At 35.1% G+C, this 21,185-nt stretch overlaps 3 protein-coding genes and 1 non-coding gene across 4 annotated transcripts; all 4 read left to right on the top strand.

Moving 5' to 3' along the window:
• Positions 1-224: 224 nt before the first annotated feature.
• Positions 225-4,121, top strand: LOC18590419 (UDP-D-apiose/UDP-D-xylose synthase 2). Its single transcript, XM_018128197.2, has 9 exons — positions 225-640; positions 1,004-1,096; positions 1,249-1,356; positions 2,445-2,559; positions 2,640-2,773; positions 2,892-2,993; positions 3,110-3,202; positions 3,316-3,451; positions 3,548-4,121. Exons 1-9 carry the CDS (start codon positions 374-376, stop codon positions 3,658-3,660), a joined length of 1,161 nt encoding a protein of 386 aa, XP_017983686.1. The 5' UTR covers positions 225-373; the 3' UTR covers positions 3,661-4,121.
• Positions 4,122-11,409: 7,288 nt separating this feature from the next.
• LOC18590416 (Phototropic-responsive NPH3 family protein) lies at positions 11,410-15,547 on the top strand. The gene is made up of 4 exons (XM_007015919.3): positions 11,410-12,260; positions 12,569-12,638; positions 13,499-14,707; positions 14,789-15,547. Exons 1-4 carry the CDS (start codon positions 12,214-12,216, stop codon positions 15,386-15,388), a joined length of 1,926 nt encoding a protein of 641 aa, XP_007015981.3. The 5' UTR covers positions 11,410-12,213; the 3' UTR covers positions 15,389-15,547.
• Positions 15,548-16,299: 752 nt separating this feature from the next.
• TRNAS-GCU (transfer RNA serine (anticodon GCU)) lies at positions 16,300-16,381 on the top strand. Its single transcript has one exon. It is a non-coding gene; the product is annotated as a tRNA-Ser (tRNA).
• Positions 16,320-21,020, top strand: RER1 (reticulata-related 1). Its single transcript, XM_007015918.3, has 7 exons — positions 16,320-17,206; positions 17,736-17,834; positions 18,131-18,351; positions 18,657-18,726; positions 19,019-19,098; positions 19,764-19,828; positions 20,255-21,020. Exons 1-7 carry the CDS (start codon positions 16,658-16,660, stop codon positions 20,446-20,448), a joined length of 1,278 nt encoding a protein of 425 aa, XP_007015980.3. The 5' UTR covers positions 16,320-16,657; the 3' UTR covers positions 20,449-21,020.
• Positions 21,021-21,185: the final 165 nt, after the last annotated feature.

Raw genomic sequence — 21,185 nt, 5'->3', positions numbered from 1 at the left:
CGGCTCATCCGGACACAATCCGCTGCTGCAAACACCACCCCACACCCCCTTCCAACCTTCCACGTGTCCCTATCATCAATCGAGTACAAGCGATGGCTACACTCACGAGTACGCTTTAATCCCGCATCCTCAATTAATGTAGCTCTGTAAAAGAGTTACATCTTCTCTCTCTCCCTCCCTCTCATTTCCCTCCTTCCCCACATATATAGACCACATACCCCCCTTTCCCTTCTCCTTTCTATCCATCTTCTGCTCTCTCTCTGTCTCTCCATTTCTCTCTCTTCCCTTCGCTTCTTATTTTCCTGTCACGTCCGGCCTACGCTGGCAAACACCACCGTCTAAAAGATCACTAAAGAAACCGGTGTCGTTTGAAATGGCGACGAGAATGGATCTGGACGGGAAACCAATAAAGCCGATAACGATATGCATGATTGGAGCCGGAGGCTTTATAGGCTCTCACCTCTGCGAGAAGCTGATGGCTGAGACGCCACACAAGGTGCTCGCCTTGGACGTTTACAATGACAAGATCAAGCACCTCCTCGAGCCTGACTCTCTCCCTTGGGCTGACCGTATCCAGTTCCACCGACTTAACATCAAGCACGATTCTAGGCTCGAAGGCCTCATCAAGATGGCAGATCTCGTAATTTCTTGCTCTTCTTGCTCTCTCTTTTGTTACCATTGCTATTTCTATTTTTGCTGATAACATTTGAAGGAGATCGCGGATTCGTTGGATTTTCCTCTTTATTTCTGACTAAAATGCGTTGGGTTTTTTTTTTTTTTTTACTTTAGGTTTTTTGGGTTTAATGTGTTAGATCTGGTTTATTTCTTTTTTTTTTCTGTGTGATTTTAAGTTTTTTCTTGAGCTAGTATTCTTTCATTGTTGTTCAAAAGTTTAGTTTTTCTAATTAGTTTGATGTTTTGCTGATTTTCTTTTGATTTTCAAAATGTTCTTGCTAGGGTTATGACGATTGATTTGGTTTTTATTGTTTTTGTTGCAATGTAGACCATAAATCTTGCGGCGATCTGTACTCCGGCAGATTATAATACGCGTCCGCTCGACACAATTTACAGCAACTTTATTGATGCACTTCCTGTGGTAAGCATTTCTGTAATAACGGTTTTATGTTTGGTGTCCTTTTTTTTGTTCTATTTTAGTTTACTGATATCGATGTGAGTGGGGAGAGATTTGGTTATTACTGATGTTTTTGAGATCAAATTTGAAATTGATGTGGATTTGTGGTTTGGTAGGTGAAGTACTGTTCAGAGAACAACAAGCGTCTCATTCACTTCTCTACTTGTGAAGTGTATGGAAAAACCATTGGGAGCTTTCTTCCTAAAGATTCTCCTCTCCGTCAGGTAACCTTTCGCTTTCTCCTTTCTAATAATTTACTGAGTATTTTTTGAAAGAGAATTTATATCTATGCTTTGCTTGCAACAGGGCAGCATGTATGGTTTAGTAAAGATCTGTTGGTGGTATCTTTATTTTCAAGATTTATGGTTTATTGTTTGATGGTATATGTATTTAATATTTAAGAAAAAGGATTTTAAAATTGGTATTGAGTTGAAATGGTAAGAAATATGGTTTAAATGAATAAATCCAGATAATTGGATAGTGGCTAGGTGATTTGTATATCATTCTAACTAAATGTCATTGAATTTTTACAACTTTCTGGGATTTGTCTTTGTATGATCAGCAGATGGTGGTCAACCCCCCGTCCAACTGATCTTGTGCATCCAGTATTCACTTGGGCATGGATATTTCCATTTTTTTTGTGGGGGGTGGAGAGTTTTTAAGCGGTTGTTTGCCTCTATATAATAACAATTTACTATGGTAATTGAATGTTTTGTTAAGTCTGTCTTGTATATCATAGTCGTATCAGTGAGTGGCTTATGTTTTTTCATTTTAAAAGGATGCGCACAAGTATCAATTGGATTTACTTGTTTAAGAATTTGAAGTTTATGTTATTCCTAGAATGTCCTGCTGTTGAGCTTGTTGATTGATGAGAAGAGGTTAAAACAACCTCCAGTATGGAAGATTGAATTCCTGTACAGATCATTGATATGTTCTTTTGTGGTGTATAAATTTTGTTGCACATCATTTGCTTCATCTGGCTTGATTTTGTTAGTAATGATTACCATACAACATTGAGCATAGGAAGCTGTCTTGTTTTGGTTTTATTTGTACTAAAATTAGAGGTCATGCGAAAAGGTCTTTTGTTTATTCATGTGCTTCATGGGGCAGAAATGTTAAAACTAGGTACTACTCTCTTTTTGCACAGAGTTTTGAGCATCCGAAATTCATGGCATTGCTGAAATTGATTTAATACGCTTCCTTTTATGTTATTGTTTCTTTTTACCCCTCTTTTTTATAGGTGATGTCAAAATTCTATTTGTAATTTCACATTGTTTAAAATCTTTAACTCGTCCTGTAATTGATGTGATAGGATCCTGCCTACTATGTTCTTAAGGAAGATGAATCACCCTGCATTTTTGGCTCAATCGAGAAGCAGAGGTGGTCATATGCATGTGCTAAGCAATTGATTGAGAGGCTCATTTATGGTTAGCATCTTGTGAAATGATCTGGCCCCTATTAGATGCTTTAAACATAATATACTAACTTCCTTTCTTATCCATTGCAGCTGAGGGGGCAGAGAATGGCCTTGAGTTCACCATTGTGAGACCTTTTAACTGGATTGGACCTAGGATGGATTTCATCCCTGGCATTGATGGTCCGAGTGAGGGTGTTCCAAGAGTTCTGGCATGCTTTAGTAATGTTAGTTGAGCCTTTTTCACAGTTCTAGGGAATGGCCTAGAATGCCATCTATAATTTATTTTTTCAAAATTTTGATGGTCTTTAGTTCTAATGATAATTTTGTCATTTTATTGGTCAGAATCTCCTACGGCGTGAGCCACTGAAGCTTGTGGACGGTGGCCAATCTCAGAGAACTTTTGTTTACATAAAGGATGCTATTGAAGCTGTCCTCTTGATGATTGTGCGTAATAACTCTCCTTGCTCCTTCTTCCTCACCTACCTCACCCTCTCCCCCCTTCCCTATCCCATATATGGCCAACCACACAAAGGAACTAAACTAGTGGTTTCTTTATACAGGAAAACCCAGACAGGGCTAATGGTCATATTTTCAATGTGGGCAACCCAAACAATGAAGTCACAGTTAGGCAACTTGCTGAAATGATGACTGAGGTGAAGGACATGATTGATGACATATAATTTCTATTGTTCATACTATTATTTTTGTTTATGTTGATGTATGTGATCATATGTAATTTATAAGTGTTTGCACTTGGACTCTTCAGGTCTATACCAAGGTTAGTGGAGAACCTTCTCTGGAGGTGCCAACAATTGACATCAGCTCCAAAGAATTTTATGGCGAGGGATATGATGATAGTGACAAGAGAATTCCAGACATGACCATAATAAATAGACAACTTGGTATTTATCTTACTTCCCTTGGCTGTTCGCTGGATCTTTTGTTTTCTCCATATGAGAAATTTGAGCATCTGATTATGGTTTTTAATATTGCCTCAGGTTGGAACCCCAAGACATCCCTTTGGGACTTGCTTGAATCGACCCTTACCTACCAACACAGGACCTACGCTGAAGCTATTAAGAAGTCCATGGCAAAACCTACAGCATCCTAAATGATGAGATGTTCAGACCACGCCTAAGAAAGGACTCATAAGAACGTGCTTGTTAGCAAATGTTTCAATTCTTTTTTTTTTTTTTTTGGGAAGGAAGTCTTAAGTATATCTTTATTGTTGATTTTCCTTATATGCTAAATTTTTTTTTTGGTCTTCCCTGTGTCGGTAGTCAATAGCTCACTGTAGCTCAGGCAGCTATGTTCTCGGTATGGTACCATGTGAAGACATTAGATTCTACTAGGAAAGGTATTGTGTTAGTATTAATATTCCTATAGAGCTTTGGGCTACAGCATGTTGGGGGTATTATACGAGGAAAGGAAAGTAGTTATTGTTTTCTTGGGGGTTTACTGGTTTGCCGTTCCTCCGTTTTGTCTCTCCTGGGTACCGTCACAGGCGCATGTTTCCTAAATTATTATTTTATTATTTCATGCATGCAAGTTAAAAAGTTATGCACTACTAAAGAGCTGTTTGTCTCTTTCTTTTTCTTAGACTAAATTATGAGATTAATCCAGCAAGTCATAAAAATTTTTAACTGATTAGTAATTGTTTTTAAATGCATTACTTTATTTTTGGTAACATTTGTTAAATCGTTGTTAGTGAAATTCTTTCAAATTTCCAACTTTTATGCCACCTTTGATTGGTTTTTTCAATTTCAAGATGAATTTTCATTTAATAAGCCAATACGTTCCGTTGACAAACGTCTATTTTGAGTAAGTGATTCTATAACATGGCTAACTCACTGATTGAACCATTTCAAATCCCGACTAGCATTAAATTCTTCCGAACTCCTGAGTTTGAATTGAAGTCCTTCAATTCTAGGGTTTTGAACCCCTGGAAGTTGGAATTACCGCTAAAAGTCTGTGTCTTGGTGCTTTTTGGTTGGAAAATGAAGAAACAAACTGTTAAGACTTTAATTTCTGGATATTGGCTTAGCAGAGTCAAAAGAATCCTGCTTTTCCGCGATTTGGAGGCTATAAGAATCAGAGATTCATAGTAAAGATTTACGGTCATGTTTGGTAGGTAGAATGGCTAAGCCATTCCCTTTCTATTTTTTACAAAATTTTATCCCCTTGTTTGTTTGGTTTGTTCTTGAGAAAGAAATAGCCATTTCAAAAGGAATGGCTATTCTTTAAAATTAGGCAAAAGCTTGGAATAGCTAACACCACCATCTCCTGTGGTATTAGCTATTCCACACCTATGGGAATTAAATTTATACATTTTAGATTAAAATGTCATTATTTATTTTTAAAAATTACAAATTTAAATTTATAAAATTAATATTTTAAATTAAAATATAAAATATTAATATTTTTATATGTTAATTATAATATATTTAAATTATAAATAAAAAATTAGTATTTTAAAATATTAATTTTTAAATTATTAAGTGAAATTTAAATTAAAAAATGAAAAATGCAAATAGAGAAAAATAAATCTTATTATAATAAAAAGGTTAAGTTATTAATTATATATTATAAAATATTTTGAATTTAAAAATTAATTAAAAGTATTAATATTTTAATCATAATAATATTTAAATTATAAATTAAATTACCAATTATTAATATTTTCAATCAATTATAAATTATTAATATTTAAAAAATAAAATAAAAACAAATAATCATAATAACATTTAAATTATAAATAAAATAGTAGTATTTTATAATATTAATGATTAAATTACAAATAAAATATTAATACTTAAATAATCAACTATTAATATTTAAAAATATAAATTATTAATATTTAAAAGATAAAATAAAATAAAAATAAATAATCACAATAACATTTAATATTAATGATTAAAGTATAAATAAAATATTAATATTTAAACTATCAATTTTTAATATTTTAAATAAATTATACATTATTAATGTTTAAAAATAAAATAATTAAAAAATAAATAATCATTATAACATTTAAATTATAAATAAAATATTAGTATTTTGTAATATTAATTATTAGATTATAAATAAAATATTAATATTTAAAAAATAAAATAAAAATTAAATAATCATTATATAATCAAGGGTATTTTTGTCTTTTTATTTTTATTCTTTTCTTATTCCAAAGTTATTTTTACCAACCAAACACTGTAATACGCCATAATAATCATTTCTGTTCTATTCAATTTATCATACCAAATTACGTAATATCTATTTTATTTTATTTCCATCTCATTCTATTCCCACGTAATGGCTATTCTATTCCATTCTTATCTATTCCGCGAACCAAACGTGCTATAAAGAATCTAGATTCGGAATTGTTGTTTCACATTAAAGTGAGTTGATTCAAAGTTTTACTCTGAAATTTTTTTTTAGCAAAGATTGAATCTTGGTTGACAATGACAGAGGCTTCTTTCCTTTTAGCCATTCAACAAATTCCTATATGTTTATAATTAGGAATTTATAATTATTCCTTAGCCTTAGCCTTTTCTTTTGACAAAATTATCTATAATTATTCTATTATAATCTATATCTATCTAAGATTTATCTATAATAATATGAAACGTGAATATTGGTCAAATCTCTTATTAACGTAAACAAATATATTTGTTCATCATATTTGTAAATTGTCATTTAAAATATTTATTATATCTATTAATAAGATTCATCTTATAGAGATAAAAATCTTAATTTTATTAAAAATTGAATTACATGGCTCGAAATTTTAAAATGAACAAAAATACAACTATTTACGTGCCAACAAATAGTAATTTCTTAGTAAAAATATGAATTCATTGATGAGTAAATTGACTCGAATTTTTCACTTTAGCAGCTTGCTCAAGGACTCCAAAACTTTGGAGCGGTCCAGCAAATTCACGGTCCCTTCACAGGCCCAATGTATAATTTGTTTCGGCCTTTTGGGATATCCCAACTGTTCCATTGGCCCAGATTCTCCCACGTCCCGAAGAGACTTCTCTTCCGATTCAACAAAGGCATTTCATCCTGCCAGCGCCAAGTTACAAACAGAAGGTAAAAGTCAGTTTAACGCAAAAACCTCTTAACTTTAATGAGGAACAACATTTCTTCTTCAAATTGCACGTTCGACAGTCATGAAAAAGGAAAGAAAAGTACTACTAGTGTCTGGTACTCCTCAGTAGCATTACATATCATTTGTTAGAAAGAAACTTTAATCATTACCCCAGTCCTTCAGCAGATCTTCATTTATTGTTCATAAAAAAAGAAAAAGAAGAAGAAAGTAAGCTGTTGAAGCAAAAGTGTGATTTTTGGATTACGTTAATTTGAAGAAATTGCTTTGGAATTGACTGACTGACAAGAATGGTGTCCGTTGCTACTTACTACATCACATATTCACGTTTTCTTTCAGGGGCCTACTCAAATCATGAAAAATGCCCTCTCCTTCTCCTGGCATGTGGTCATTCACCCATCCTTTTCACGTTTGTGCAATGGGTCTGATCAGTTTACAGTCAAAAGGGAGCTCGGAGTAGTGATCATGTGAAAAGAATTGAAGGGAAAGAAAATAGGAAAGGAAATATATAACAGATTGTATGTTGATGGTGTGCTAATAGGCATGATCAAGCTAGCTAGGTAGCCATTGCACAAACCATCAAGTCACCTGGTAAGACTTGAATCCCAAAACGTCTTAATCTAACAATTAGCATTTTTCTTTAGGGTAATGAGGTTTAAGCCTAAAACAGTTCCAAACTTTTCTTCTTTACCTTTAACCTTTCTATTAGATAGATGAGAAGCTTTGCCTTTGATTGTGAGACTTAGTCTATCGTAGAAATTTAAAAGGAGGAAAAGGAAAACAACATTTTGGAACGAAACTTCTTGGTTAAAGACAAAAGAGAAAAGAACAAGCAATGAAACACAATCAACCTAAAGGTGATGTTGTACTGAGGACATAACTGGCCCATGCCCTTTTGTTAGTTAGAAAGCAATTTCCTCTCCATGGAACATTTCAGTCACTCTTCACTGTCTAATGCCTGCATGATTTTCTACTTCAAAGGGAAATATTAACCCTTTAATTTGCTTTATATATATATGAAGTTGAATGTTGCAATAAAAATTTCACCATTCATTATTCATGAAATATATTTCTAGTCAACAGCCCAATTCTACATCCTTTGAAATGGATTTGTTTGGCTGCATGCAGTTAGCATCCAGAGCCATTTCATCAGATGACGAAAATTTTAATAAAAATTCAGAGGTTGGTGCCTTGGTGGGTTTTGTTTAATTTTTCGTTGCCACCAATCGAAAAAGGAAGCAGAAAAGGTTGAATAAAGCAGTTTTTCCTTGGTTGGCACTACTTCTCAAAAGATTCTACTTCTATGCTTTTTTCCCCATAGAAAAAGAGAAGAGCTCTCCCAAATAGAATATTAAAATAAGAAACTTCTTCATATTTTTCCTGTCTTCCAACCAATTGACCATTAACCACTTCGGATCTTCATTGCATCATCATCAAGTTTGGTTGTTGAAAATCAAAGAAGGGATGGCCCGGGGCTGTCTATGTTCAATTGCTTTGACTAGAGCAGCAAAATGTGATGCTTTTTATGGTGAATAGCTCCAATCAGGCAAAAAGTTGCGGATATATATCCTTTATGAACATGTGTCCACCTGCCCTGGAATGATTTTGAAGCAAATTCCAAAACCAGTTCAGTGTCTGAAATCTTCTGCAGAACTGAGATAGAATTTGCAGGAGGAGAGATTTGATCAGGGAAACAACGACAGCTCACCTTACGGTTTTGCCATGTTTTGCCAATATCACATAGTTTCAAAGAGGACCACTGCTCCAGTACATGCTCAGTTGAAGACAAATCAACATATTTACCAATCTTTCCCTGTTAGAAAAGGTCCAAAAACATAAGGTGTGCATATTTTATGTCCTTAGTGGGCATTGAAAGTTAAAACTTATGCAATAGTTTCAGCTTTTTTTATCAACTGAAATTTTATTGAGCTGGAAAGAAAAGGACTTTGATTGCAATGTTGGACCCTTCTGATTGCAAGGAATCCACTTGGAGCCAATTCTAGTTTCAGCTCAATGATCTAGAAAAGCTGTTCATAAAGAACTTCACAGTAAAATTAATTCTGTAGAAATATTTGGGAAAAACCCATAGAATATATAAATCAACTTTTCTTCTGTGAAGTAATAATTTTGTAGCCAACTAGCACCTTCTTTCTTTATTATGTAGATTAAAAACCAAACTCTTTCACTGGAGTCCAAGCTAGTCTAAGAAAGAAAGTTAAAAAATAGTTATCTTTGGTGATACTGCAATTCAAGGATATGCATCATTTTTCCTTTTTTCTAAAAAAACATACTATTATGTATCAAAAGGATCAAACTAAAGCTAAGTTATCATTTGAATGTACAAGTTGCATCACTCTATGCTGTAAATTACATGGTCTGTTTTGACCTGGCCTGAAAAATGAAAAAAGGAAGTGAAATACTCCATAATGCATCATCATTGAGGTAATAAGCCTAACCTAAACAGTGCATTCATCTGGTGAGATTTGCCTAGTTTATCACATGCACTTAGCTAGAAGCCTTTGTTTGGGCTAATTACTTGTCTCTTTGAATGTTAATTATTCTGAGCAAAAGCAAAATAAAAGTAGTGCTATATGACCAGCATATAGTATTGAAAAGGTTATTCTTTGTGGATTATTTGATGAAAAAGGTACTTTTTTCATGTTCCAAGCCTTGTTGCAAGGAGTAATTGCTATCTTTTATGTTCACCTCCTTCAACCCCATGTCAAAACTTGAGTTCAGGATCTCAAATTTTCACTAGCTAGAAAGGAAAAGATCACAGTTCATGCTATTTTAATTTATTGTACTTTTCTCTTGCCAAATTGCTATATTATTTCAGTTCAGCTATCTTTTCCTTGCTTCTATCTCATGGCCTCTTGTGCTGCAGTCATGCCCCACTGATAAATGATTATTGAACCTACAATGGCAAGAAAATTAAGGCTTTTATGCAAAGGCATTGGATAAAGACTTTAAATCCTGTGCTTGTGGCTTAAGGTGGGGGAGGCTGAGACTTTTAAATATTTTTCCTGTTTCAAAGAGCATGTGAGTTATGATTAATATTTATAGCACAGGCTTCCTTTAGCTAACCCCTTCTCATCATTTTTGACAACCAGGCTAGCAATCACAACACAACCACTACAATGGTTTTGAACAAAAAATATGTTACTCACCTCATCTAACTTGCTAGAAAATCATAAGTCTTCTTCTTCCTTTCTCTTTTTTCTAAAAAGAAATAAAGAAGAAAAAGAAAGTTTGAGTTAGACCAAATTAATAAATTGTAACCTTCCAACAGTACTTGTTTGGCTAGGGCAACTATATATCAGAATGTAATCATATTTCATAATTCCTTAGAGGGAAAACTTTAGACAAGTCAATTGAATTTGGGTACCAAATAATAAAATATTACCATTCTCTATTAAGCTTGTATACCTAATTTTTTACATTTTCATCAAAGATTCATCCAAAAGAAGATCATTTTAACTTGATTTAATTTTTTTTCCTCTCAAACATCTAACATTTTGACCATCTGAACTAATTACTTCAAATAACTGATACCAAGAACCTTTCATAATTGCTGAACTCAACTATTCCTATACAAACAATACAGATTCAATTAGTTCCAATAAATTTGCATTGTCAAAAAGAAGAAAGAAAGAAAGAAAGATATATAGTCAAGGGGTAAAAAGCAATATAACTGCTTTAAGGTAGGTCATTATAATACTCCAATTTGTTTTTAAATTTTAATGAGATGATCACAGCCTTTGAACTGAACAACTCCTCATGATTGTTTAAGCAGTGGAAAGTCTAAACATCTTCACATTTAGTTGTACATGGTTCCTGAGAGAGCATTTGCATCTGCACAAATCAAGTTCCAAGCATAATTTCACTGATCAGATTAAATTTATTTCTTGCACGTTGCAGGCAAAATTTATTGATTCATTCTTTAGGTTGGTGGAGGTTGTTAGTTTCCACTGCAATGGCTGACAACAAAGAAGTGCCAAATCTGTTAAATGGCCACCAAAAGAAATAAAGTCAACTATTACTTCACAAGTAGTATTTGTTGGAAAAACTTAATTACCTGTAGAGAACACACCTTTGATCCTTATAATCAATTGCTAAAAACATGGGTTTTCCATTTTGTATTGATCGGATCATATTGGTGACTTAGATTTTCTGTGTTCATGAATTTAATTATAATTATTTTCTTTAAAGAAGCTTTTGATTTTTTTTTATTAGTATGGCATTTTACCTTTTGTTTTTCCATTGTACTACCAAATTAAAAAAAAAGTACTAAATAAATAATTAAAAATTGATATTAATCTAAGTGTGAATATTAGTGTAAATGAGAGAAGCTAAATAAATAATTAAAAAAAAGTCTTGTAAATCCAAGTGTGATTAGTGTAAATTACTAATTATAGAAGTTAATACCAAAATTTTGTAATTCTCACCAACCTCAAACTTAAAAACGGAAACATAAAAGTGATGGAGTGTATGTCCGTACGTAGTAGTAAAATTTTCCAACTTCCTACGTAAAACAGCTTTCGTCCCGCGGCCGTGCTGGCCGTTGTTAACAGTTAAACTCCAACTACTTTTGAATCTTAAACACTTCGAGCTTGAAAATACGAAATTTAAAATACAAAAAACAAAAAAGAAAAAAAGAAGAGAAAAGAAAAAGAGTCACCACTCACCACGCGTTTTGCATTATGATGATTTCGAGTTGTAGGCAAAGTTCTGGACAAAAAAGCCTGACAGACACGAAATTATAGTCACATTTCTTTTCTTTTCTTTTTAAATTTTATTTATTTATTTATTTTTACTTTTACTTCTCTCTCTTATCATTTGCAATGTCCGGCTGCCTCCCTCGTTCTCTCCTTCTTGGCCGGCTAAAGCCAGACCCTTCCCATCTGCCCGTCACTTCACTTTTGTTTCCCTCTCTTTGTTTTTTCACTTTGACCCACTTTTCTTTTCTTTTCTTAAATTATTTAAACTACTAATATTATTTATAATCTCCAAAAAAAAAAAATAGCGACAGAGATTCTGTTACATTTAACCCACCTCCGCTTAGTCTTGTTTCTCTGTCGTGATCTGTGCATGCTTTTCTGTACCATTAAACATATTTCTTCTCCTTTTTTCAACAAAAGGAAGCTCGGGTATTTCTTATTTATTTTATAGTTTGTTTTGCTTTTAAGTGTATAGTTAATTATAGTTTAGTAGTAGTAATATATAGTCCATGAAGAACTGGGCATGGAAATGGAGTTCCGGCTTTGTTGAAGGAAGACAAGGCATTTGGGGGTTTTTTAATATTAGCTGTAAAGTTCCACTGTTGACCACACGCCCCCATTTGACCTCTGTCTCTGTGTGTTTCTCTTTTTTCTTTGTCCTCTTTCTTTCTCTCTTTTTTTAAATAAAAAAAGAAAATTTTAAAATTTAATCTTTATGAAGAATTATAGTAATATGCTTTTCGTTTTAAAAATTTGATTCTTCGGTGATTTTTCCTTCTGCGGGGAAGGCATTTATTATAAGACCCCAATTCAAAGTTGGGGTCTTTCCCTTTCTCTCTCAGTCATGGCACCTGCCAAGGTTTCTGGGTTTCATAGACAAGGAAATGACTGGTAAGCTCTTGTACTTACTCTTCTTTCTTTCTTAACCCGCTAGTAATTTGAAGTTTGTACCTTCCTTTACAGTTCTTTGCTCTTGTTTCCTTTCTGTTTTAGTCTAATTTTCTTAACCCTCTTATTTCATGAATGAATAAAAAGTAATCAGTTCTGTGTGGTTTGATCAAGTTATGCTTGTTTTGATAGGTTTTTGGGTTTCTAGAAGAGAGAAGAAGGGATTTTTTTGGGGGCGATAAGCAAAATTATTTATTTCTAAGGGCGTTAAAGAATTATGTTTATAATGTGGTTTTTTATGGGTTTTGCAGGTTTTGCAATGCAGGGTTGCCAAGTGATATAACCATTATTGTGGATGGTATTAACTTTCATCTTCATAAGGTAAGCCAAATTTTCAGTTTTCAACACTTATATGAGGTTTTTGGTGTTTGAGCCCTTAGATTAACCTTGGGATATTTGGTCTTGAGGCTGTGACTCTTTCCTTGTAAATAGTTTGACCTCAATATTGCATGGCTATGACCAATGTATTCTATTTTATGTTTTATTTTATTGTTATGTATTCATTCTGGAATTCGATGTGATTGTTGGTTGCTGGACTTTTAGGTAAAGATGTATCCTTTTTCTTTATTTGCTGTGATCATTTAGAGGCATTTTATCAGTGTTTTCTCCCTTATATAATTGAGCTCAATGATAGTTACAAACTGTATTCGGACAAAGGACCAGAGATTTGTAATGAATGAAAAAGAAGAAAGAGAGAGACTGTTAACAGAATTTGAATTTATATTAACTCTTTAGTGTATTGCCTTGTAACGTGTGGATATATAAAAAACAAGAGTCTAACAGATTATTTCCAATTAAAACTAGTCCATAATTTTATAAGATAGAGCCCTCAATTTATCTTTGTGTAAGCATGCTTCTGCTCAATTCTTTTTTTTTTTTTTAACTTTTTCTAACTTCTTAATTTTCTACCTTGTTTCTGATCCTTTCTGATGATTTAACTTTGCAGTTTAAGGCAACCTCTGTGTGTTGTAGATTGCATAGTGTGCCTTCATCTTGTTAATGATTAACCATTTTATTCTATTGGTATATTTTCTGTAACAGCTTGGTCTTTTTCTAATGTTTTGGTTGATGTAATTGTTATAAACTTGTTTTTTCCAGTTTCTATTTTACCCTATGTCTTAGACCAACATTGTGATTTTGTGCACTAAAATGTTAAGCTCTATGGTCGTATATGACTGCAGTTTCCTCTTGTGTCAAAATGTGGGAAGATAGCTTCCATCTTTGAAGAACACCAGAGTGCCGATGATAATTCTTTTACCACACAGCTTGAAGAATTCCCTGGTGGCCCAGACATTTTCTTGTTTGCAGCAAAATTCTGCTATGGCATTCGGGTTGAATTTACAGCAAGAAATATGATGTCAGTGTACTGTGCAGCAGACTACCTTGAGATGACAGATGAGTATGGGGAAGATAATTTACTTTCCAAGGCAGAAAGTTTCTTCCGCAAAAATGTACTCCGCAACTGGAAGGATTGTATATTGGCTTTACAAAGTTCTGAATCATGCATGCCAAGGGCAGAGAAGCTCCACATAGTACAGAAATGTTTGAATGCTGTATCTATGATGGCTTGTACAGATCCTAGTTTGTTTGGTTGGCCCATGATGATGTATGGTAGCCTACAGAGCCCAGGTGGAAGCATTCTATGGAATGGAATAAACACTGGGGCAAGAATACGAAGTGCAGAATCTGACTGGTGGTTTGAAGACATCTCATATTTCAGTGTAGGTTTATTTGAAAGACTTATCAGAACAATGGAAGCAAGAGGCATAAGACCTGAACATCTAGCAGGTGCTATAATGTACTATGCAAGAAAGCACCTACCAGGTTTGGGCCGATGGCACAGCACACAGAGTGGCAAAGCGAGGACAGTGGCGAGTTTTAGCTTGACCCCTGCCACTGTTGATCAGAAGGTTTTACTGGAAAGCATTGAAAGGCTTCTCCCAAAAAAGAAGGGCAAGGCCTTCTGCCGTTTTTTACTTGGACTTCTTCGTGTTGCATTGATACTAGGTGTAAATCAAACATGCCAGGATTCATTGGAGAGGAGAATAGGGATGCAACTGGAACTGGCTAGCCTAGATGGTCTTTTAATTCCTTCTTACTCCGATTCTGATACTCTATATAATACTGATTGTGTTGAACGGATCATCCATCATTTTGTGTCCTCAGAATCAGGGTTAACATTATTTTCACCACCATCATTGGACCTAGAAACATCACCATCATCAGAGCCCTTAAGAAAAGTTGCTAGATTAATAGATAGTTATCTTGCAGAAGTTGCTTCTGATGTAAATTTGAAACCAGGAAAGATACGATCTCTTGCAGAGGTCCTTCCAGAATCTTCAAGACCTTTGCATGATGGGCTATACAGAGCACTGGATATTTATTTCAAGGTTCGAATTTACTGAACCAACTTTTGATGTAAATGGAGTTTATTCTTTTAAAGGTTTGTAATTATTACTACCATTGTGCAGGCACACCCTTGGCTTTCTGATAGAGAGAAGGAAGAACTTTGCAACATCATTGACTACCAGAAACTCTCTGTTGATGCCTGTGCCCACGCTTCCCAAAATGAAAGACTTCCACTTAGAGTCATTCTGCAAGTCTTGTTCTTTGAGCAGATGCACTTAAGAACTGCGCTAGCTGGCTGTCTGAATGTTTTGGAAGCTGAAAGTGCTCCTACAGGTCATGGGACTGCCACAGCAGAGATGGCTGGTCATGTGACTGCCGCAAGTGAGACAGCCGGCCAGATAGTGCAAAGAGATGGATGGGTGACAGTTGTACGTGAAAACCGAGTTTTAAAGGTGGATATGGAAAAGATGAGGTCTAGAGTTGGGGAACTTGAAGAGGAATTTAGTAAAATAAAGCAAGAAATGAAAAGGGTGACAAAATCACATAGCTCTCTGAGTTCCCCTCGCATAGGTGGTAGAAAATTCGGATGCAAGCTTCTTCCACGATCCTCAGATGCTCAAACAGATGTTGTTGGAAGCACAGGACCAACTCCAAGATCATCAGTCGAGCAAGCTTGTCCTTCCCATCATTCCAAGCATCGAAAAAGTTTCTCCTTGTTTTGATAGTTAACACGTGGAAACTAACATCCATGTTTCGACATAAAAACAGTGGGTGGGTGCTATCTCAAAAGTCATTCCAAAAGAAAAAGATTGTCTTGTGTTGTACAGGAAATAGGTTTGAAATGTGTGAAGAAAAAAGAAAAAGATTCATATCACCTACAATTTTGGTGTTACACTTTTCTAATTGTGAAATCTTGACCATTCATGATTTTGGGGTTCATTAAGGTTTAATGTGGTGGCATATTTTCATGAATGGTCAAGATTTCATGTGATGTAGAATTGTAGGAAATAGGATTGTAGGTGATATGAACCTTTAACACACTCTTCTTTTGAGTTCATTGATTGGATGGGTTGTATCCATTAAGGATACTGAATATGTGAGCCTGATCCCTCCTTGTTGTGGGGCTTAAGGAGTGTGCCCTACATGGTTTGGGTTGGAGCCATCATAGCAGCAAATAGGTCTCTTTTTCCCTTCCCTGTTAGAGGAATCTTGTAATTATTGTTTTTAGTCTTCATCTTTCCTTTACCATTCCATTGGTTTACACATGTATAGCTCTGTGAATCAAGTTGTAAGTTTGTTTAAACATTCAGTAAATATCAAGACATTCAAGTTACTATTTGTCCTAAATTTTGCATCAGTTCATTTTTCGTTCCAAATTTGTTGAAAAATTCCAGTCAGTTGTTGAAGAAAAGAAGACGTTGCAATGCAGTTATAGCTGCAGTCAAGGGCAGTCAAGTCAATTTGCTGCCAGACTCGAGCTCAATTGAGCTTGACTCGATTTAGCGCGATTATCATCGACTCACATAAAGAATTTCAGTCTCTGATATAGACTCAAGCTTGAGCTTGATTGGAAAAATCAAATAAATCGTTTTTTTTAATATATATATTTTACATTGCGTTCCAACTATAAATCGTCGCTTTGGCCGAGTGGTTAAGGCGTGTGCCTGCTAAGTACATGGGTTTCACCCGCGAGAGTTCGAATCTCTCAGGCGACGTTAAATAATTTTTTCCACCGGTCATCGTCCGATGTATGTACTTTCAACATAGTCATATTTTACCACGTCAATTACTTCTTCCACCCGCGTCTCACCTGATCATAACTCACTCACTCCCTTCCTCTCAGGAAGTCCTGTCTGGCTCTCGCTACATATGACCAAACGATCAAACAAACAAAAACTCCAAATTTTTTATTTTTCTTTGATTTCTTTCGCCTCCAATTTTAGCTTTGCCGCCGTCTTTTGAACCGTCTTTCTCTGTTCACCGTCGCAAAGATGTCAATATCAGCACCTTTAAGGTTCAAACTCTCAACTTTTTCCGGCGGCAACGATTCAACGACGAGCAAGGTGATCGGGATCCGAAATTTTGCCTGTTTCAAAGAGATTATCAGTATCGAATCTCGGTTGAAATTAGCTTCGTCAGCGTCAGTTTCCTCGCACCATATAATGTTCACAAACCGCAGGTTCACGCTTCACTGCGTTAGGCCGGATTCTACAGGGAACACGGTTAGTAGGTCGTTGGAAGGGGAAAATGGAGATTTTGACGGTGAATCTAGGGTTTTAGAGGTTGGAATCGACGATCAACTGAATATTGACGGCGGCGGCGCCGGCGGAGATAGTGGAGATGGTGATTCATTTGGTGGTGGCGGCGGTGGTGGTGAGGGTGACGATGAGGAAGAGAGAGAGTTTGGACCGATATTGAAGTTCGAGGAGGTGATGAAGGAAGCAGAAGCTAGAGGAGTGAATCTGCCCTCGGATATGATGGAGGCTGCGAAAAGTAATGGAATCCGGAAACTGTTCCTGCTTCGTTACTTGGACTTGCAGGTTGGATTTAAAAACTTGAACTTTTGATTTTTGATGTTGGTTCTGTTTGATTGATGGGAAAATGGAGGGAAAATAAGCTTAATGAAAAGTGGGAATCTTTTTCTTTTAGAGATATAAATAAATTAACTGGGTCAAAAATAGTTGACCAATAGGTTTTATTGGATATGCTAATATAGATGTAGTTGCTTATGCACAAGCAATAAAATAGAGAAATTCGCTTCATTTAATATTAAGTAGTATAATTACTTGTTATAGTAGTGTTTATTCAGGGAATGACAATGTTTCTTGGGGCAACAAACTACTACTATAAATTTTTGGTTTGGGTTTGTTAGATTAAGTAATACAATTCAAGGATGAAAATTGGCCACAATGTGTTGATTCTAGTTAGTTTCCTGCTTTTCCTCAATTTCCCCTCTCTACTCTGCAATGCAGTTAACGGTTTTTATCTTTTTTTGAAATTTTTTTTTTATTGTTTTGTCATTCTAAATGACTAGGATGTTTTATGCTCATTTTGACCTTTGATTGGCAGGGATCGGTTTGGCCACTTGGCTTTTTAATGAAATGCTGCTCTATGCTCCGGAATAGAATGCTAGCAGATCCTTCATTTCTTTTCAAAGTTGGAACAGAGGTTTGTTGAGGGTAACTTTTACATTTATTCACAGGATTAGATAAATGTTAATTCTTTCTCAAAAATTTTCCATATGACCATGGTATAGCGCTGCAGATGGACTGACCATAACAGCAACTATTTGCCTTGGTGGCTGTCTCCTCCCTGTGCTGTTATGACCTGACAAGCCTTACTGTAGTGTAGTGACATGTAGTTGTGGTGGTCTCTCGATTGCAGTTTATTCTGGGTGTTTCAGGCTGCTGAGATGTTCCTCTTCTGATTTTTATCTGTTCTTTCTTTGATTTGGCATGATGCAGATAGTAATCGATTCTTGCTGTGCAACATTTGCAGAAATGAATAAAAGAGGAAAGGATTTCTGGTCAGAGTTTGAGTTGTACCTTGCTGATGTTTTGGTTGGTGTAGTGGTGGACATTGCTTTGGTTGGCATGTTAGCACCTTATGCTCGTTTTGGTCAACCATCTGCATCCAGAGGTGTATTTGGGCGCTTACAACATTCTTGCGCTGCTCTTCCTAGCAGGTCATCATCACACATCAACAGTTTATATCTTATGAAATTCTAAACTTATGTTTTGATGTTAAACTTTTAAGTATTTCTTTGCATTTGTTCCCTGCTAGATGTTCTTGCTGCTTAGTACTACAGTAGATTTCATGCTGAAATATCTTGTGTTTGGATAAAACATATAACTTCATTTTCCTCTCCTCTAGTTTTATGTGCTTTTTTTTTTTTGGCTCCTATCTGCTTCCAACTTTATCTATATTGTTTGTGCAATAGTTTAGGCAGTCATGAAAGTTCAACTCACAGTAACTCTTCTGCTCTTGCAGCGTTTTTGAAGCTGAAAGACCAGGATGTAAATTCTCAGTGAAACAACGGATTGCAACATACTTTTATAAGGTATGCATTGCTAAGTAATCAATGACTCTTAGATGGAATATCAAGGCAGGGAGGAGGTGTTGCTCCATGTTTTTATTAAATTGTGGTTTTGCATTTAATATAAACCTCAGAGAATTGGTTGTAGAGTATACCATCTCTTGCACCATCAAAGCTCTTTGTAATTTTTCATCTGGTTCTACTAGAATTGTGTTCTGATGTTATCATTGGATCCCATGTTTTTCTTAATCAAGCAAAAAAGAGCAAGGAGCATATTTTATGCTGTTAGTAACTTGTTGGCTTATTCTGGATCCAGGGTGTATTATATGGCTCAGTAGGGTTTGGCTGTGGTCTTATTGGCCAAGGAATCGCTAATCTGATAATGACTGCCAAAAGGTACTATTTTGTCTGGATATTTCTTGTTTCTGTTTTGCTGTTATACCTAAAAACTTTCTTGGTAGTTTTTCCTGTTTCAAATGCGACCTAAGTTTATAGCCTCCAATAATTTAGGACAAGAATTTAGCATGTAGGGGATCTAATTGGCTTTCCACTTCCTAGTTCCTAGTAAATTTTGAGTCATAACTTTTTATGGATGGCATATCTGTTGATCTATTGATCTATTGATCTATCCATCTATCTTAGTATGATTCAGGATGTCCACTGGCAAAACTGTATTCTGGCATCCTAGTTACTAAAATATGAAAATCATTTTAGGGATACTATGTCATCTGCCTTCTATGAATCAAATTATTGCTTCATCTGTCTTGCGGAAGGAGATCAACAAAATTGTAATACAAAATTTCATGCTGGTCGATGATGAAATATTCTGCTGGGAAATATATCCAATGAAACATTTCGCATTCATTGTTTGGATAGATGGAGTTTGTTGCTTCCAATTGCTTTCTTTCTCTGTTCTTTTTTTTTTCTCTCTTAATCAAACGAATTTTTTAACACAATGAATTTGTTAAGGTGCTTTGCCTCAAAATCTTTGATAGTATTGGCTGTTTTTTCATTGCTTTTGGATGTATTTTGCTGAGGTGTATAATCTTTTAATTGATCAGGAGCATAAGGAAATCAGATGAGGACATTCCTGTGCCACCTCTTGTGCAAAGTGCTGTTCTTTGGGGTAGGTCTAAACCTATTTACATTCCAACTTTTAGCTTCGTTCTCATGATACTTTATACTCCTGAATTATATCAGATTCATGTAGTCACTTGTAAGTCATAAAAGAAAAGAGTAGTCCAGGTAGTTGGAGGAATCAGTATAAAAGCCGTGGCAATGCCTTGAATGCCATTTAAATTATGAACTGATAATATTCATTTATTCACGTTTCTGTAATTTTTAGTCTTAAAACTGCCTTTGGAAAATGAAAATTTTAAAATTCATTAACAAAAACTAGCTAAGAGTTTACTTTATCATTACTTAATAGATTCAAGAACATTCATTAACAAAAACTAGCTAAGAGTTTACTTTATCATTACTTAATGGATTCAAGAACTTTGCTACTATTTATTTTCTTCATCCTCCTGAATGGTTTTGCCATCTGAATCAGGTGTTTTCCTTGCGGTATCTTCCAACACCCGTTATCAAATTATTAATGGACTAGAGCGCCTAGTGGAAGCATCACCTGTTGCCAAGCGGGTTCCACCTGTTGCAATGGCTTTCACAGTAGGTGTGCGGTTTGCCAACAATATTTATGGTGGTATGCAATTTGTTGATTGGGCAAAATGGAGTGGAGTGCAATAGGAGCAACCTGATTTCTGCCAGAGTGCTTCTTGAATGAGAAGCCCCGCTGTGGCACCCTCAACCGGCTAAATGACCCCAAAGATGGGACAAAAGGAAGCCTCTTTCCCATTTGGTTTCCATCATGACAAGCCAATTGCATGGCTGGCAAAAGTATGAACTAGGATTCCATGTTTTGGGGTCAGCATTGCTGTTCATGTTGAAGGTTGGTTGTCTCTTACTTAATGGTCGGACCTACCAACTAGAATTAAAACTTCCCTTCCCATCTTAATCCAAGACTTATATTTGAAAAAAAAAAAGAAGAAAGAATAAAAGAAGGGAAAACGAAGGATTGAACCTTGTTATTTGGTTTGTCTTGTCAAGCGAAAATATCCCGTTCCACGGTTGCACCTTGAAAGTCAGAGATAGGTGGTCTCTGTACAGTAATTAAGCATTTTTTCCAACGAACCCCAGGTATACTTTTGCTGCTTTTCAGTTTTTGAACAACATAAAAGCAAGAGAAAAAGTTAAGAACAGTGTAATACTACCAGGAAGAAAACCGTTGGATGGGCATAGTAATATTACTATTCCAATTCTGAGGCAAGCATTTCTTAAATGGGCGCCTGCGTTGCATCACGAGTCAAAAGGATATCCATTCGGAAATGCATTATAACTTTATGAGGACTATTTGTACATGTTCTTGGTTGCACTCGACGCCATTGGTTGATTTCACCAAAAAAGACCATCTTTTCTTTTTCCAA

The sequence above is a fragment of the Theobroma cacao genome, chromosome 9 (genome assembly GCF_053813885.1).
Source record: "Theobroma cacao isolate CCN51 chromosome 9, ASM5381388v1, whole genome shotgun sequence".
NCBI lineage: Eukaryota > Viridiplantae > Streptophyta > Magnoliopsida > Malvales > Malvaceae > Theobroma > Theobroma cacao.
The sequence above is the reverse complement of the archived record's forward strand: the minus strand, read 5'-3'. Positions and strand labels throughout refer to the sequence as shown.

What these genes read in the sequence shown, in the direction of transcription:
- RER1 (XM_007015918.3), top strand. Translation starts at nt 16,658, where the DNA reads ATGTCAATATCAGCACCTTTAAGGTTCAAACTCTCAACTTTTTCCGGC. An exon ending in TTGCAACATACTTTTATAAG is followed by an intron (nt 18,727 to 19,018) that starts GTATGCATTGCT and finishes TTCTGGATCCAG; the next exon opens with GGTGTATTATATGGCTCAGT. An exon ending in CTGATAATGACTGCCAAAAG is followed by an intron (nt 19,099 to 19,763) that starts GTACTATTTTGT and finishes TTAATTGATCAG; the next exon opens with GAGCATAAGGAAATCAGATG.
- LOC18590416 (XM_007015919.3), top strand. Translation starts at nt 12,214, where the DNA reads ATGGCACCTGCCAAGGTTTCTGGGTTTCATAGACAAGGAAATGACTG. An exon ending in CATAGACAAGGAAATGACTG is followed by an intron (nt 12,261 to 12,568) that starts GTAAGCTCTTGT and finishes TGGGTTTTGCAG; the next exon opens with GTTTTGCAATGCAGGGTTGC. An exon ending in CACTGGATATTTATTTCAAG is followed by an intron (nt 14,708 to 14,788) that starts GTTCGAATTTAC and finishes ACCATTGTGCAG; the next exon opens with GCACACCCTTGGCTTTCTGA.
- LOC18590419 (XM_018128197.2), top strand. Translation starts at nt 374, where the DNA reads ATGGCGACGAGAATGGATCTGGACGGGAAACCAATAAAGCCGATAACG. An exon ending in AAGATTCTCCTCTCCGTCAG is followed by an intron (nt 1,357 to 2,444) that starts GTAACCTTTCGC and finishes TTGATGTGATAG; the next exon opens with GATCCTGCCTACTATGTTCT. An exon ending in TTGCTGAAATGATGACTGAG is followed by an intron (nt 3,203 to 3,315) that starts GTGAAGGACATG and finishes TGGACTCTTCAG; the next exon opens with GTCTATACCAAGGTTAGTGG.